This window comes from Scaptodrosophila lebanonensis, unplaced genomic scaffold (assembly GCF_003285725.1).
Source record: "Scaptodrosophila lebanonensis strain 11010-0011.00,11010-0021.00 unplaced genomic scaffold, SlebRS2 tig00000142-arrow-arrow-pilon, whole genome shotgun sequence".
NCBI lineage: Eukaryota > Metazoa > Arthropoda > Insecta > Diptera > Drosophilidae > Scaptodrosophila > Scaptodrosophila lebanonensis.
The window spans coordinates 1,471,094-1,488,655 of NW_022060589.1; the positions used below are offsets into that span (position 1 = coordinate 1,471,094).

A 17,562-nucleotide genomic window follows, 5' to 3' on the forward strand; every position below is an offset into this window, starting at 1 on the left:
CAGCCGCTCAGCCAAGTCCAAAAGTGTGGCGAATACGGCTTTAAATACCTCATTCATTAAATGTACATTTGTTATTGTTGAGCAAAGGAATCAGAATCAGAATCAGAATCAGAATCAGTCCAGAAGCACAAATAATACGGCAAGATATTTCACTAACTGAATTGGAAATATTACCTAATGTTTTAAATAATTGTTTCAGTTCAAATCATTTGCTGCCAAACAACAGTCTAATTTGTGTTCCAGAGTACAAATTTTAAATTGGAGACGAATGGGAAGAGGAATTCTGGTTGAAAAGCAACAAATTGAACGGTTTCTTGGATTGCAAGAGAAAGTTCTTCAATCAAATAAATCAATTATTATTATTGTTTAATAGTATAATATAAATTCGGATATTTCGTTGAAAATACAGAATTGCGATGCATTCGCATGTCGAAGAAAGGAGACTGATTTTAAAACTGGTGCAGAGATTTTCAATTAGGCTTCAATACCAGCATCATTTTATAAGCCTATTATTATAACAACAGCAATATTATAATTATAGCAACCCATTCAGCAAATACTATTCCAAGTAATTTCAAATGCCAGCCCCGATGAATTCCAATTAGCCAGAATATCGAACAAGTCGAAATACTTCTACTATAAATATGCACGGTGTAAGGCATTTTTGTTGCTGATATATATAAAGATATACATAGAAGTACATACTCGTGTATAGCCAGACATGTCCTTTTCAAAGAGCTGGTCTCGGGAGCTTTATTGAAGAGTGAATCAAAAGCGCCAATAAATGCCGCATCCAATTGCCTGAGCATACACTTACATACATACTCGCACATACTTGTATTTATGCATACGGGTATGTGCAGATGTGTGTAGACACACAAATATGATGCAGACAAGCGTATACAAGTAGGAATACCAATGTCCTGGCAATTATATAACAAACGAAAAATTAACGTCAACAAACGTGCTTCAATTTGCCTGGTTGAGCTTTTAATTTATGTGAAGCGCGTGTGCCAGCAGAGTACAAACGAATATATACAATATACAGAAATACTTATATCTGCCATATACAAGTAGTAGGCGCCTATATACCACACTCAGATCCATATGTATAGTGAGTGTTGTGTGTGTTGCCTATGTATTCAATTTCATGCCTGAGGCAGAAATAACAAACGAAAATTAACGCAAATGACACGAATATGCCCATCATTAATAAATTAAGAGTCTTGTGCGTCTATTAGGTTAACAAGCTTTTCATTTAAGTGGCAGACAAAGTCGTCGCCGCGGAGCAGACAGGACAAGAGGACATACGAGTAGAGGCCCACGTGTCTGGTTTTTATTTGGCTGGGCGCAACCCCCCCAAAAAAGTGGATAGTGGACGACGGACAGCGGACGGCGGACAGTGGACAGTGGACAGCGTGCAAACAAAGCTGCGGACCAACAAACAAACAAACAAACAAGCAAATGGACACACAAACAATTGGAGAGGAGGTGGTGGAGAAGGGCGAGGAGGGGAGGGGAGGGAAGGGGAGGGGAGTAAGAGACCTATCGATAAGCAGGAAGACCTCTTGGCACAGTTTTGTCCTTCTTGCTGCTGCTCCCTGTTTCCATTTGTATGCAGGAGTACGCGTGTGGGGCTCCTGGCGTCGCATTCTTGTTGCGCACCAATTAAACTTGATTACAATTTGTGGCAGCGCGCAGCAGCGATAACGATTTATATGCGCTATATTCGTACAAGTATAGTAGTATAAGTAGTATGCTATAGCTATGTATGGTCTACCAGACTATATAGAAAAAGCAACCCTATCGCAGCCGCAGCCCCAGCCCCAGCGAACGAAGGGGCTAATGGATATTTAGTTAGTTGCTGCCACAAAAAAGTCGATAATTCAACATGTGGCGACACTGTGGAAGACTTCACGATGGCAAGCATAGCACACAGTGTGCTGGAGGAGAACTTGCCAACGACTCAATTTTTTGTGGCATTCACACACACACACACACACACACACACACACACACATTGATATCGACATGAATGCATGGCAGGACACGCCTTTGTATGTCATGTCGTTATTTAGTATTTTTAGCCGGTTGCTTGTGTTTTTGAAAGGGTGTGCGCAGGATATAAGTTCAATTAATTTTTTCCGGCTTGTGTTTCAAGGCTTCCTTTTAAGGACTACAGCTATCTGCCAGGTCTTCCCTTACGTCCGTCTGCTCCGCTCCCTGCTCCCTGTTCCCAGCTCCCTGGTCCCTTTCGCATTATCTTCTCTCTGCTTTTGGCAGAATCTGTATAAAATGTTTGTAATTAATTTCCAGCTGCCATTTGTTGTGAGGAAACACACACACATACACACACACACAGACACGAATCTCCTAGAATACGCATTTTCTTTAGAGCATACCGATATACAAGTACAAAAATATTCGCCCAAGAGCAGGCTATACGCATTATTTGCACATGAAATGCTGCATGAATGGCATTGCAGCGAGGCTGCATTTTGCATTCTTCGACTCAAAGCCAAAGGATTAGAAGTGATTTTCCATTTACAGGAATATTTTGGGGCACACAAGACGCATACTGTTCGCCACGCCCCTTTCTTTCCTCGCCCTGCTTTCTTGAGAAACGTCCAATCAACACTTTCGTGCAAAATGGAAGGCGCAAAAAAGGGTGTGCAACAGGACAAAGTTGGGCAACAACAACAGCCACAACAACAGCCACAACAACAACAACAACAGCAACGATAATAACAACAAATTGCATGAAACATTTTGCTTAATTGCACTTCCTTAAAGAAAATCATTTATTTAAACGACAAGCGCACACCTTTTTGGTCAGAACCAAAGAGAGCTGCTCGCATGTCCTTGTTGCTGTTGCTGTGGTTCTTCTAGGTTCTATTGTTGTTGTTGTTGTTGCTGGCACTGCCACTGCCACTGGCAAATGTCGCTTAGTTGTAATTGAAATTGAAATGTCTTTCAATGTTTTGTGAAACTGGCACAAGTTTTTGAGCGACCCCTTGGCTTTCAACCCCTTTGGGCGCCACTCCCGAAAGCCTTCCTCGGAGCACCGCAAGCATTTCCAAATGTTGCAAGCACTCGTTCAAATGTTTTAGGGCTTCCTCAGCTCGTCACGACTGTACAAATAATTGAGCGTATATTTTCATTTATATTTGTTACTTTTCGGACGGACGGACGGACGGCTGCTCCTGCTCCTGCTCCTGCTTCAGCTCCTGCTGTTGCCTTTGACATCGACATCGGCTTTTTGAGTATTAATTGAAATTTGTTTGTCAATTTTTCAAAACGTTTTCTGACTTTCTCTTCTTCTTGTACTTCTGCTTGTGCTTCATCTTCCTCTGCTTGTAGTACTTTGTCTCTTTCTTGCTGCTTTTGTTGATGACCAGCAGTGCTAATTGAGTTTCTTTGTTGTGGTGCGTTGGCAAGTTACGCAAGAACTTTTACAGCTGATTGACAACGATGTGATGTAAAGCGATGCGATAAAAAGAGGCAAGGAAGAGGAAGTATTTTTACGTAATTCGTTAGTTGCGGGGCGGGGGGGAAACGGAACGGAACAGAACGGAAGCTGAAAGCTCAAAATGTGAAAATGTGAAATTGTGTAAACGTTGTGTGCGACTAATTGGCAGAGCACAGAAGTGAAGCCACAAAACGCACAACTTTCCGGGCAGAGAGCTTTTCGACCACACAGGGCCTTCTAACATAAATATGTATGCAAAGCCACACACACACACACACACACACACACACACGCATATTTAAATATATATGTATACGTATGTGTGTGTGCATGTGCATATATATTTATATCATCAATGCGTAAGTAATATACCTGGCAACCGCAAAGTCAAAGCCAAAAGGCGACTCTCAAACGATGCAGCAACAAATTAAATTGCCAGCAACCACAACGTGAAGTGAAAATAGGTGAAGAGGGAAGGAGAGATCGAATAAAGACACTGCAACTGACAAGTTCGACAGGAAGAAGCGCCAGCCTGCAAATAAAAAGGCATACACGCACATACATATATGGACAAGATAGAGCGCTGAAGGCGAGCGCACGACACTTTTGAATGCCCTGTAGAAATTAAAATACAACTAATTCGTTCCTTCACCTCCGAGAGCAGCACAGAGCTGCTGGTTCGGTTCGATTGCCATCAAGTCTTAGAGCGATGCGCTCGTACCTACGACAGCTTTATTAAAGGCTTTATCAATAACAGTGAAATGAAAAGTAGTTGGTGCCACGAATAAGACCAAAATCTGCTCTATTTAACAAACTAAGTGGAGTAAACAGTTAGAGGCCCATGGAGCTGGTGCTGGTATGTCATTCGATCTGGAACTCTCCCTCTCTCTGTTGTCTGCCTTTGTCTGCTCCATGTTTACCCACAGCAGAGAGCTCTTTAACTCTGCGTATATAGGCTATGAAAATGGAAAGGGGACACCAACTGACGAACTGGGTCGCCGATGCAGCTGACAAACAGCAGCAGAGCATACAACCGCACTCTCGTTTAAACACACACATTTAAAAAGACGCAATTGCAATTGCAATTGCCATGTAATGTGGAACAAATGGCAAGCAGGATGCGGGACAAGGATGGGCCGTGCTCTGAAATGCTGAAATGCTGCAATACTGGCACGCCCACGCCCCCCACGACCATCACCATCACCATCACCTGCCGCCCCCTTCACTCACACCCAGACCCATACCCACACCCATACCCAGACCCAGAGCATCGCCGTCACGCATTGCACAATGTGAAACAGTGCATATCGAATGAGATTCCGATAGTTATACGCTTAAAAATCGATTAACCCATTTCCGATAACTACTGCAATGCGCATCCTGACCGAAAGGCAAATGCCAGTCAAACTCTTAACTGTCTGTTGTCTGTTCTCTGCTGTTGTCTGTTGTTGTCTGCTGTTGGGCCGACAAAGCGCCCCTTGCCCGCCACATATGTATATACATATATATACAATCTATACATGCATGTGAGGTTGTGTGTGTGTGTGTGTGTGTGTGTGTGCACACATTTGTCTGTTGCCATAGTTGTTGGCGTTGTTGTGATAGAAAGTGGCACATTGTGGCACAGAACAGTTGGAAGCCAGTTCGTTCGCTGGCCGGACAAAACATATACGAGTCTGTATAGGAATAAAAAAATTGGACTGCTACAGTCGTCGTTGTTGTTGTTGTTGTTGTTGCTGTTGTTGTTGCTGTTGCTGCTGCATTGGCCAACTGCAGAGTCCCGCTGACATTGCGGTCGATTATCATCTCTCAGATGTGTACAGATACGAGCACTCGCACATACGTATACGTGTGTGTGTGTGTGTGCAAGGCTTGTTTGTATGCGAACATATCGCTTGGCAAATTATGGCTGCCATAATTAAATTTGCATTATGGAACTGCTTAACGAAAATGTAAGGCAAGCGCTGGCAGTTGTCAAATTTCCCAACTCACTTACTTTGAATTGCACATGAAGTTGAAAGCCGGCCAAGCGAGTGGCAGAGAGAAAGACTGGATATATGTATTAATTAAGAAGCCACAAACCGTTGTCGAGAAGGGAGGCCACACCACAACAGGGGATGCTGAGTGTAGACCAAAATAATTGCAGATATGGTGGCTCGAGCAGCCACTACTAAATATTTATCAGCCATTATGGTTTCCTTCTCTGGCCTGACTGTAGTCAGTTATAGTTGCAGTGGGGCGAGAGAGAACAAGTTAATGCTCAGCATGATCGAAAGGTATTCCTTCTATAAACATAACTTAGTTTTATAGATCGAAAGTGTAGTTTCTTCAAAAAACTCCTTGTCACTTATCTATATCAACTGTAAATATAGCAAGTCAAATAAAAATGTGAAGCTGTGCAGAGCTCGGCAATTGATGTTTGTTACTTGACTAATTCTTTTACAAATCATAGATGGTTGTGGCAAGCAAGCATTGGAAGAGTTTGCCAAGAGAGCAGAGGAAAGACCCCACAAATGCTTGCCTTTACATTGAAAAGAAAAAAGTGAACTGATGAAAACAGTTTCTTTCTTCATAGAGCCTGGTTTAAGCTAACACGAGTAGAGTCCATTGGTTGCGTTAATATAAGAATGTATGTATCTTATGATGTTTTGATTTAGTTAGCATTGGTGAATAGCTAAGCAGAAAAAGATTTGAAATAGATACCAAGAAAGAGGCATGCTCTAAAGTCTTCATAAATAATACAAAAATGCTTAAGTTATGGGAAATGACTTTTCAATCTCACTCAACTACTGATATTTTATACATTAGGCGCAATAATAGATACAAGTATGTCCAGCTTCATCTTTAGTTCTTGGGATTATATTTGACACTTTTTAAATGCTCTAAAATCCAATAATCATTCAGCATTTTATTTGCACTTTAAGTTAAAGAAGCAAATCCCCCAAACAAAACGTACATACTTGTAGTACTGTGAGTTTATGTTATAAGTAGCTGTTATTTCCGTTGCGCTCCTAAGTAGGCAACACTTTTTCAGCGATTAAATCGTAAGAAACTATAGTAAATCGCTGTTATATGAATATGTAATCAACAGCACATCAATTAAATCACTTATGCAGATGTCGTAAGCTAAGCCTAATAAGAACAGCTGTCGCCCACTCCACTCACACGCACACACACACACACACAATCGTACATTAACACTCACATCTGTCAAATGCAAATCAAATTAAAGAGGCAGGCTACATAGGCATTTGTTTATTAGTCTGTGAACTTGTACGTGTGTGTGTGTGTGTGTCTTGCTAATTAACTGACAATGGCTCATTGCGGGCTTACGCTCATGATTTTATGTACATATGTACGTGTATGTGTGTGTGCGTGTATTTTTTAATGTGCACCCACACAAGCAGACACACTTACAGCCACACAGTTTATTGTTTACACAGACATCACATGGCCCGCAAGTGTTTGCTAATTTTATTAAACCCTCTTGCGCTTAATTAATAGAAAATTATTGTGCAAACAGACGTCGCTCAGACACACACACACACCCCACACACCCACACAGATGCAGCCCCTAAATAGCAACAGCAACAACAAAAACAACAGCACTAGAGTTGAAGGGGTGAGAGAGGGAGGCAGAGGAGAGGAGAGGAGCGGCGAGGAGAGAAGGGAGAGGCAGCTGCAAAATATTAGCCACTATTAAAAGCTGAGCGCAACTTGGGACACATTCACCTGACGCCAGAGCAGTAATGCCAACAGCAGCATCTGCCACTGTCTTAGCCAATTCAAAGCCCCACACATTTGCACACACACACACACACACACAACTTTAAAACTATTCAATCATAAAAACGACAAACACACCCATTCACATACAGGCAGGCAGGCAGGCTAGCAGGCAGGCAGGAGCGTAAATTCATTTACCGCAGTGAAACGGCATGGAACGAAAACGCAAACCAAGCAAAAAGCTTTTTACACAAATGAGTTTATGGTGCCGCCTTTTAGGGGCCAAAGCCGCCGTCGCAGTTGCTGCCACCGCGCTGCTGTTGCTGCTGTTGTTGCTGTTGTTGCTGCGGGCTGTGCGCGCGTTTGGCAGCCACAAAAATTAATACATTATTTTTAAAAGATAAATTTCAAGCACCAGCGTGTGCAAGGATATGTGTGTGCGTGTGTGTGTGTGTGTGTGCTTGAGTGTGTGTGCGTTGGAAAACAATTAAATCAGTGAAATCCACACGCTTGACAGCAGCAGCGACGCCAGCAGCGACGCCAACATCTTTGTGCGCCACAAAATGTTCACAACTTTTCAACTTAAATTCATTTTGTGCGCCAAAGCGCCCAAAAGTTCAACATGGCGTATGGGTAATCGTTGGCTATGGCACGAACAGCAAATGGCAGCCGGGGATGGAAAAGAGGTGGGGTGGGTGGAGTGGAGTGGGGCTTGGGCTTGGGCTTGGGCTGGTAGCCACCCCTGCCAGCCAAGTGAAATCACATTTTTCTCGTGGTTGGTTGTAAATTTGTTTTCGTTCACTTCAGCGTTGACACCGCAAGGCAACAAATGCCACAGGCATGAGGGACGGCAGAGGGGGCTCCTCACAAGCCAAACATGCAAGCGGCAAAGCTGTAGCTACCGGTTGCTTTACACTCCATTCCGCTCAGCTCTGCTCCCACACGCACTCTCGTGGCAAATCAGTGCCTCAAACTTATAAGCAGCTGCCACTTTGCTCAGCTCTTCAAACGCTCAAAGCGTAGATAATGAATTAAATGCACGGCAGTGATCGCTTGGGCGCGGAGGAGGATGAGCAGGTGAATGGGGAGGGGGAAGAAGGGACGGATTGCATCAAGCATATCAGACCTATTGCGCAGCCATACGTTCTGACTGACCGATATTGCCAGTGTTGGGTCATTGAAAAGGAGTAGATGCGGCCCGGGAATTAGATATTACAAGGACCTTTTTTTTAGCTTGCTTTGATTTCCGTATCCGTTGCCTGCGTGAAATGTGAAATGGATGCCGAATGCCATTTTCGCGTCCCAATTAAAAGCGAATGTGAAAAAAATATGAAATGAAGAAGAGCACATTTGTAGTATTCACAACGAGTCGAGTAAAGGGACTTGAAGAATATCAAATTCCATCAAGAGAAAATAAATAAAAAGGCGAAAAATACTTGTATATAATGGAAATGTTTTCTGTATGAATTACACTTTTAATTAGAAAATACAAATTGGAGCTTTGGAAAATGCACAGAAATGTTTTGTCTAGTTTCCATAAAAAAATGCGATAACTGAAATAGTATTCGATGTTTCCACTATTAGAGTATCAGTATTAAGGACAGCAGTTGTATTATGGACAGGAAGAAGGCAAAAGCAAGCCTTGGGCGTATCAGCATTTAAATTAAGGAATGTTTGCAATTTAGCCCAAAAGTATTTTTCGAGCCATCAGTCTATCTGTCGTTCTTTTTTTTTGCTTTCAAATACAAGTACAAAGCTCAATGTTGGCAGACTTGACTTGGGTTTATTTTATGGCTAGATTTGTGAAGCATAAATTTTGAGATGTGACGCGTGAAAATTTATTAAGCAAGTTGGCAGCGTCGTCACTGCTGTCGCTCTTCTACTTCTTCAGCTTCTTCTTCTTCTCAGTGCAGCCGTTAAAAGTGTCCAAAAAAGTTGTGCCAATGTTTCACCAGATAAAATGCAAGGCAAAGGCCAAGCGATACTGTGTTGGGTGGCGGGGGCGGTTTGTGGAGCTTCCGCTTTTTGCCCTTGTCTTTGCCGTCACCGTCACCGCCGCTGTCGACGTCGACGTTGTCGTTGCCGTTGTCGTCGTCAACCCTTTTGTTTCAAATTAAAATTTACATATTTTAATGTGCAAAGTTTTTGCTTGCTAGCCTAGCCCAGCAAAAACAGGAGACCGCCTTCCACTCCCTTCGCCACCCCACCTGCTGTACACACACAGACACACACAGAGAGACCAACAAACAGCCAGCCAACCAACTTATTTCAGTTACGCACACACACACATATACATATTACTTGTATATATATATATATATATATATATATATATATATATATATATAGATACAGAGATGAGGTGGCAAGAAGTGCTAGTTGTTTTTGCCAAGGTTGTTGGGGAAAAAATTGAATTGACCTGTAAATATAATTTAGAAGGTAGCAACGGAGACGGCAAAAGCAACAACACGACCCAACGTTTTATACCTTTTTGCAACAAACGTGTTTAATTATCAAGTTGTAAACAAAAACAGCAACAGCAACAACAGCAACAGCAGCAACAGCAACAGCAGAAGCAGCAACGACGCCAATGAGAGGCGTAGTCAGTGCTTTGGCAAAAAGTTTTGCATTAAATTTTAAAGCATACTTTTGTGCGCTCGTTTGTTGGCATGTTGGTCGGTTTGTTTGTTTGTTCGTTTGCCTGTTTGTTCAGCATTTGTCGCTTAGCGTGCTGAGGCATTCACTCAATAGTTTTTCCGTATGCGAGTATGCATGTATGTATGTGTGTGTGTGTGCAAACGAGTATGTGATGTTGCTTTTGGCGCAATTTGCATAAGTGTAGCACAATTTGAGGCGCATAATTGGCATAGCAGCTTGTTTTTGCGAGTTGTCTATAGAAAATGCTCGAAATAGTTTACAAGCAGCAAAGCAAAAACGAATAGACAAACGAAAACAGCTCCAAGCCATCCCATCTATTTTACTCTCCAGATCTATATACTTGCACATTGCAGAGAAAATATCATGTAATTGATTAAAGTTTCAACCAAGTAAGATGTGAAATGCGCAGAATTTCTCTATGCATTTGAGCTTGCTATGATTTTATATATTTATTCTTGAACAAATAAAAATGCAGATAAAGCAAGAAAAATGTCTATCCCATGTTGATGGGAGTGCGCAAAAAAGTAAACAATTTGTGACAATGGTTACGAAACAATTAAAGAAATTTTCACAGAAATTCCAATGCTCGATTACCAAATGATGAAACAAATTGTAAATAGTTTTGATATTTGCTTTTAACAGAGGCGATCCAACTAAGTTACTATGAAAATATTTTAGAATAGCAAGACGATTTTGGAATTGGAAGCCATTTATTTATGTAGAACATGTCTGTAGTGGCGCAGTCTTCAAGATGAAACCAATACTTGTGGTTCCATGTGTTTGAAAATAAACTGATTTCAATTTCCTTGCGTTTTTAAAGTAATGCCATTTTGGTTGTCAATGCCAGCAACTAGCTTTCAGGAGTCATGGCTTCGAACATTTGTGGGGCGCACTTTTCGTTATGCGTTTTTAAATGTCGTGGCAATAAATGCAACTGCTGCTCTGGCTCTATTTATTGCTGTCGCTATAGCTGCTGGAATGGACCATTGACTGCATTTTTGCCCAACTGGCGCTCATCACACATTGGCACAATAATTCGAAATGTGTGGGAAATTTCATTTGCTGCCGCCTCCCACACAAGCTAAGAGTTTTGGTCGCTCGTTCGCTTTCGATTCTTTCGATGTTCGTTGCTCGCTTGGCTGCGGTTTCTAATTGCTTGTCAATGTGCCACACAGCCAAACAATAACAACAACAACAGCAGCAACAGCAACAGCAACAAGGACATGCTGGACACTTTTATCTATTAACATTAAGCATTGAGTGGACGAAAGGTAAAGTGGAACGAACGCTCGATTACGCCAAGGCTTGTTCGTTTGTTCGTTCGTTCGTTTGGTTGCCTTCTGCAAAGCGTATGCATATATAGGCATTATGTGTGTGTGTGTGTGTGGGTGTGTGTGTGTGTGTGTGTGGGTGAGTATGTAAAGTAACACCATTTAACGCTAATGTAAAGCAAACACTTTTATGTATTTGCCTTGTATGTGCGTCGTCGGCTGAGCAAATGCCCCACACGCACACACACATACATACCTGAAATAGTTGTGTGTGTGTCTATATACACACGTATACATGCATGGTATTTGCATACGCTTTCAAGTACGTACAAGGCGCATATTTGCATATATACGTGTATGTGTATTTTTCATTAACTATGTTGGCGTTGGCGTTATGACAACGTCGAGCTGGAACGAACGAGGCTTACCTGCAAAATATGCCAACATGGCGGTTAGGACGACGGATACGAATATTAAGGCGATACTCAAGCATTTCCAGGAACATCGGTGCTGACAGCGTTTATCTATATGAAACCTGTGGGGGTGCAAAGAGAAGAAGGGAAGAGAAGAGAGATTGTGGTATTAGTATGACTCTGGCTAGGCTCGGCTCGGCTCGGTTAGGCTAGGCTAGGCTGTTGGTGCAACAAATGCTTTAAACAAACTGAGAAATGCATTTCTAATTAACATGGCCAGCAACCGCAATGGGGCGCAAGAGGTTCGTAAGGACGAGAGGCCTACGGCCAGCTAGTTGCCCTGCCCTGCCCTGCCCTGTGGCTCTCCATGCAGCATCCATACACAAGAACCGCAAAACAAACTTGCCAACAGACACATATCCGACACGCACACACGCACACACACACACACACGCACACACGCACAGAGACACGCACATTCATGGCAATGAGTTTGTCAACGACTGGCCAAAACTTTTTTAATAAAGCCAACCCTGGCAAACAGGCGCTGTCAAGCGTCGAGCGTGTTGGTAATGATAATGATAATGATAATGATCAACCCTTCAAAAGCTTTAGCCGGCTTAGCCCTCAAGTGGCTGTAGCCAACATAAAGTCGACTTCTCTCCGCATTATTCATGGGCACGCACATACCATCATAATATGGACAAGTTTGTTATATCGGCCATATGTTCAGCTCATCAACTTTGATAGGCGTTGCAGTGCAGACGACCACACATGGCCCTCACATTTGAGGTGGTGATGGGTTGAGGACATGTCGGAATAAGCCGAGAAATAGATAAGAAATTGCTGCTCTGCTTTGTATGATTTCATGATTCTCTAATAACTGAACGAACGTTTTCTAAAATCAAACCAATATTCCGGAAACATATCGATATCGGTTGCAAGCTGCCAATCAATCGATTTATTGTTCTATATGGATGTTTTTGTGTTCGCCCAGTTGGCCGTATCCTGTGTTTCCAGTCCCAAACTTATTCAGAGCTCATTCTAGCGAGAGCAGTCGAGTTGTGAACATATTCCAAATTTGATTTTTTAAATAAGTTTTAATATTGCTTGAACTAATGGAGCGGATGAACCGACTAGTCGGAATCACCATCGGTGTGCTGAACGTCGGCTTCGTGGGTTACACCTTGTTCTCGGTGTTCCGTCGCAAGCAGGCCGAGTCCCAGCGGCGGCGTCGCAGCATCATACGACGCGACACGATGCACCGTTTCTTCACCTGGCATCTGACCCAAGGGGAGTGGCACTTGCACCATGGACGCACACATGTGGGAGTCGGGCACTTGGCCAACGCTGTCATCATTTGCGAGCAGCCGCAGCGTTTTCTGGACCTGATTCAGGAGTGGTTGCCCGCTGATGTCTACGAATTGGTGCGCGAGAAGGTCGATCAGCTGATCCTTGTGGCGGAGCAACAGCAGCAGCAACGCAATCGAGCCTGGCGCCACATGCTCCACCGCCACGAAGTCCAGCCAAGTGAGATCAACCACAACGAGGTGGAGTAAAGCGAGGCCACAGGGAACAAAAAACTAACCAGCAGAGCGTGTCCTTTGTGCGTATGTGTGCCTGTGTCTGTACGTCTGTCGATGGCAAAATTTTATGTCAGATTTTAAGCTTCAAGGAGAACAGTCTGTCCAAATTCTTGTAAGCCGAAATAAACCAAATTAGCAGCGAAAAATATGTAAAACTCGTTGTTAATTTCTATAATTAATTTTTAATTCATTTCAATGCCAATTTCAACTCTACCCATCAGTTGAACAGGAATCCTTAGACGTGGATCATCAGAATATCAATTCCAGGTTGCATTGAGGTGAGGCGAACAAATTGTCTGTGGCGTTAAAGATTTGATCGAACAAATACCAAGAAACTCAGTTCACAGATTCAATGTTAAAATGGGTTTCTAGCGAGGTTAAGACACTGATTGACGAAGATTTAATTCACACCCAGTCTCAAGTGTACTTTGGGGAGAACGGTTTGATTAGAGTCCGACCAAATGCAGCTCGACGGCTGAATAGGAAAACGGGCAACCAAGTCTCTTTTATGGATTAAGAATGCTGCGAAAATATATCAAACCAACTTTTAACTAAAAGAGTTTCTTCTCAGGTCGACCAATGCACGGGTGTGCATTCGAAAGCGAACTCTCATCTGTTGACTCATTCACATTTCGGATTCGCGTCGCGACTTAAAAAAAAGAAAAAGGGGGAAAAAAACAACAAATGCACGGCCACAGATGGAGAGGAGTTCAGGCAACCATATGGGCCTACTTAGCACATTTCGTGCGTTTCACAGTATTGGCCCCGTTGGCCATATGCCACCAATATACAGAAACATGGAGCCTGGCCTGATTTACTTTATCTTTCGGTTGCCGCGTCTGTGTCTGTTGTTCGCACTTACCTGGATGGTGAATATGGCGAATAATGCGGTGCATGCGCTGAGTGGGAATTACGCAATGGAAATCCAGGCATAACCAATGGCTGTGAGCCGCTTATCTGACAATGTGGACCAGAGCCGCCTGGTCCCACGCCCATGGGTGGTCCACCCACTGGGACGCCCCCGTTGCCGCCGCCGACGCCCCCGGGCATTGTTCCAGCGCCCATGGGCATGACAACGCCGCCACGATCGATGCCACCATGGCCGATTGTGTTGCTGCCTGTTGACATACTTTGTGGCATCTGCTGTTGTTGCTGCTGCTGTTGTTGCTGATGGCTGGCACTTTGCATGGGACCCAATCTGTAAAGAGTAGAGCAGAGGCAGAGGGGGATTGCCATTGAGTTTATGCTGTTTTTCTTCATTCTTGTTGTTATTGTTGTTGTAATGCGGAAATTAAAACATGTAAAAAATGTACGCTCTATATTGCAATTTTTGTGTTTATTTTATTTTCATATATTCATATATTTTGTCTCTGTCTCTGTCTTTTTTGCTCTCTTCGGCATTTTATACACAATATTTAAATCACGAGGCATTGTTGTGTTTTTGTTGTTATTATTACTTTTAACGTTTAAGTGATGCGGAAATTTTAAATTAAAAAACATAAATCAATGCATGTGTGTGTGTGTCTGTGTATGTATATGTGTATGTGTGTCTGCCCATTGTGTTGTTCACATGGCAAAAGTTTCATTATCGCTTCGCACAGCAGCCACATTGTTGTTGTTGTTGTTGCTGTTGCTTTTTCTGCTACTGTTACTGTTGTTGTTAGTGTTGCTGTAGCTGTTGGTGTTGGTGCTGGTGTTGGTGCTGGTGTTGGTGCTGGTGTTGGTGTTTGTATTTTATTATCAGGCAACATTAAGCGGAAATTCAGCTACAGGCTACGCTCGATAACAGCCTCGCATTGTATTCCAGTTGCTGTCTGTTTGCTTTCTTTTTTCTCCATATTTATACCCTACACCCGAAACGGACACAAAGCCTGTCCATTTTCCTATCTGTATCTCTCTAAGTAGAACAAGAGCGACCAATAGTTGTAAATTTGCAAAAACTTTTAGCCCTAAACAGTCAAAATTATGTTTACAATTTTAAATCATAATTAAAACTCGTTTTGAAGAGTACAAAACAGTCGCGGGAGCTTTGCTGCTGTTTCTCCTTTTTTCCATTGCATTTTCATTTTGCCTTGTTTTATCGCCCCAAGCTATGCAATGCATATTTCATTCGCTATCATTCTCAGCTTTTTAGTGCATTTGACAAACGCATGGGCCATCACTTTGTCCACTTGGCAAATTTTATGTTTTTGGCTTTGCCTCGCCGCTTTGTTCAAAGTGAGAAGGCGACAGCAGGAGGGTGGAGCAGAGGAGCAGAGCAATGAGATATGTCATCAAGCGGTCAAGCGGCATCATGTTCTGCATTTGACATGCGGCTTTTGAGCATAAAAAGTGTCCCCTCTCCACAGCAAAAAAAAAAAAAAAACAAAAATACACAAAAGATTTGCTCTGAAATTGAAATTTTTCGCTGACCGCATTCTGCTTAACAAGAGAGTCCAACACACACGCACACCCAGGCGCCCACACACATACGCACAAGCACTTGAATGCGAGAAAGGTGAAAAAACAGGAAAAATATGTTGCCTACTTGTTGGCGTGCTTCAAAACAGGCGCCTAGCACTAGAAATCGCTAACATGTGCAACCATCAACTGACATCAACTGATATTGAAACGCCAAGCCAATCCAAGTGGACACTTATTTCATTTAAATAACAACTGTATACATTTTCCATAGTCAAGTGGTTTCCGTGAATTCTGAGCAAGACTCTTAAAGCTCAATGCAACAGTCTGTTACGGATCAGCGGCTTAACAGCGATGCTATGGCCGTTTAACAGGGTGCCAATTAGCACTCCTGCAAGCTGTAAATGCTCTTAAAGTTCAAAGCAACATTCTGTTACCGATCAGAGGCTTAACAGCGATGCTATGGCCGTTTAACAGGGTGCCAATTAGCATTTCTGCAAACTGTAAATGCTCCTTAAGTTCAATGCAACATTCTGTTACCGATCAGAGGCTTAACAGCAATGCTATGGCCGTTTAACAGGGTGCCAATTAGCACTCCTGCAAACTGTAAATGCTCTTAAAGTTCAAAGCAACATTCTGTTACCGATCAGAGGCTTAACAGCAATGCTATGGCCGTTTAACAGGGTGCCAATTAACATTTCTGCAAACTGTAAATGCTCCTTAAGTTCAATGCAACATTCTGTTACTGATGAGAGGCTTAATAGCGATGCTATGGCCGTTTAACAGGGTGCCAATTAACATTTCTGCAAACTGTAAATGCTCCTTAAGTTCAATGCAACATTCTGTTACTGATGAGAGGCTTAATAGCGATGCTATGGCCGTTTAACAGGGTGGCAATTAACATTTCTGCAGACTGTAAATGCTCCTTAAGTTCAATGCAGCAGTCTGTTACTGATCAGAGGCTTAACAATTAACATTTCTGCACACTATAAATTAGAATGTTAAGCTATGTAGTTGAAATTCTGTATAGCTTGGAGGGAAGTATTGAATTATATTTTTTTGAAGATCTAGCTTCAAAGTGTAACAAGCTCTTCCGGCAAAGGAATCGATTGCCTTTTAATTCATTTCAGGTTTTTTTTCATGCAACAAGGCACATAAATATAATTACGCAAAGAAATTGTATTTATGATCGTGGGAGAACAGATAAGCGATAAAGTCGGTGTATGGGCCAAATTGCCTTGATTATTAAATGCAGGCATATAATCAACGCTTTGAATGATTTTTTACAAGCTCGTGTACAATACTGCAGGTAATAATGCAATCTGTTTTTTTTTTTAATCAAATCAAGAAGACCTATTTATCTAGATGACTGCAATAAATTTCTGTATCCAAGAAATATTTATACTTATTTACAGCGAGATCTCAACGTCTCTTGACGCTAGGCTCGTATTCCAAAAACGCTCCTCCGCCTCAAGTTGATTTTAATGGAGATGGTGGAGATCGCTTTAACAACAAAAACATTTCCTATCTCTAATAGAGTTCTACATATGATTCTCAAACTACTTTGTCATTTTAAATAATTTCGAGTTTTTTGCCTTGGGCCACCCAATTAAATACGCTTATCTGCACACACAGCAACCAAGTGAGCATAAAATTGACTATCGGGTGTCCACCGATGCTCAAACTTGCACGCAATTACGAAATACCAGCTCATATATTAATGCTCAATGCCTCAGATACATAGCCATTAGCAATATTACAAAATACAAGTATGTATATATACAAGTATATATATATTTATGTATGTGTGTATTCTAGCAATGTGCGTATGTATATTAAGACAGACTGCATATACTTGTATATTGAGCTGTGTATGTGCCATATGGTGGAGAAATTTATGCGAGAACTCAAAATAACAACAAAGTTGCCAAAACAACAGTTGCGACAACAATAACAGCAACAAGAACAGCAACCAAAGCAACCAGATCAGTGTTATTTATAACACGCAATAGCCAGTCAGCTAGCCAGCCAGGGTGGCA

The 17,562-nt window shown here is 42.3% G+C and overlaps 2 protein-coding genes across 3 annotated transcripts in view; one reads left to right on the forward strand and one right to left on the reverse strand.

Moving 5' to 3' along the window:
• The window catches only part of LOC115629343 (teneurin-a), a 208,077-nt gene that overhangs the window by 63,042 nt on the left and 127,473 nt on the right, over positions 1-17,562 (reverse strand). For both annotated transcript variants that reach the window (XM_030525793.1, XM_030525792.1), the window contains exons 4-6: positions 17,183-17,201; positions 13,986-14,266; positions 11,553-11,659 (exon numbers count right to left, since the gene is read on the reverse strand). In XM_030525793.1, coding sequence (XP_030381653.1) covers positions 11,553-11,659; positions 13,986-14,266; positions 17,183-17,201 — 407 coding nt within the window. The remainder of the gene's footprint in view (positions 1-11,552; positions 11,660-13,985; positions 14,267-17,182; positions 17,202-17,562) is intronic.
• LOC115629345 (mitochondrial import receptor subunit TOM20 homolog) lies at positions 12,659-13,271 on the forward strand. The gene has a single exon (XM_030525794.1). The coding sequence runs from the start codon at positions 12,665-12,667 to the stop codon at positions 13,094-13,096; it is 432 nt and encodes a 143-aa protein (XP_030381654.1). The 5' UTR covers positions 12,659-12,664; the 3' UTR covers positions 13,097-13,271.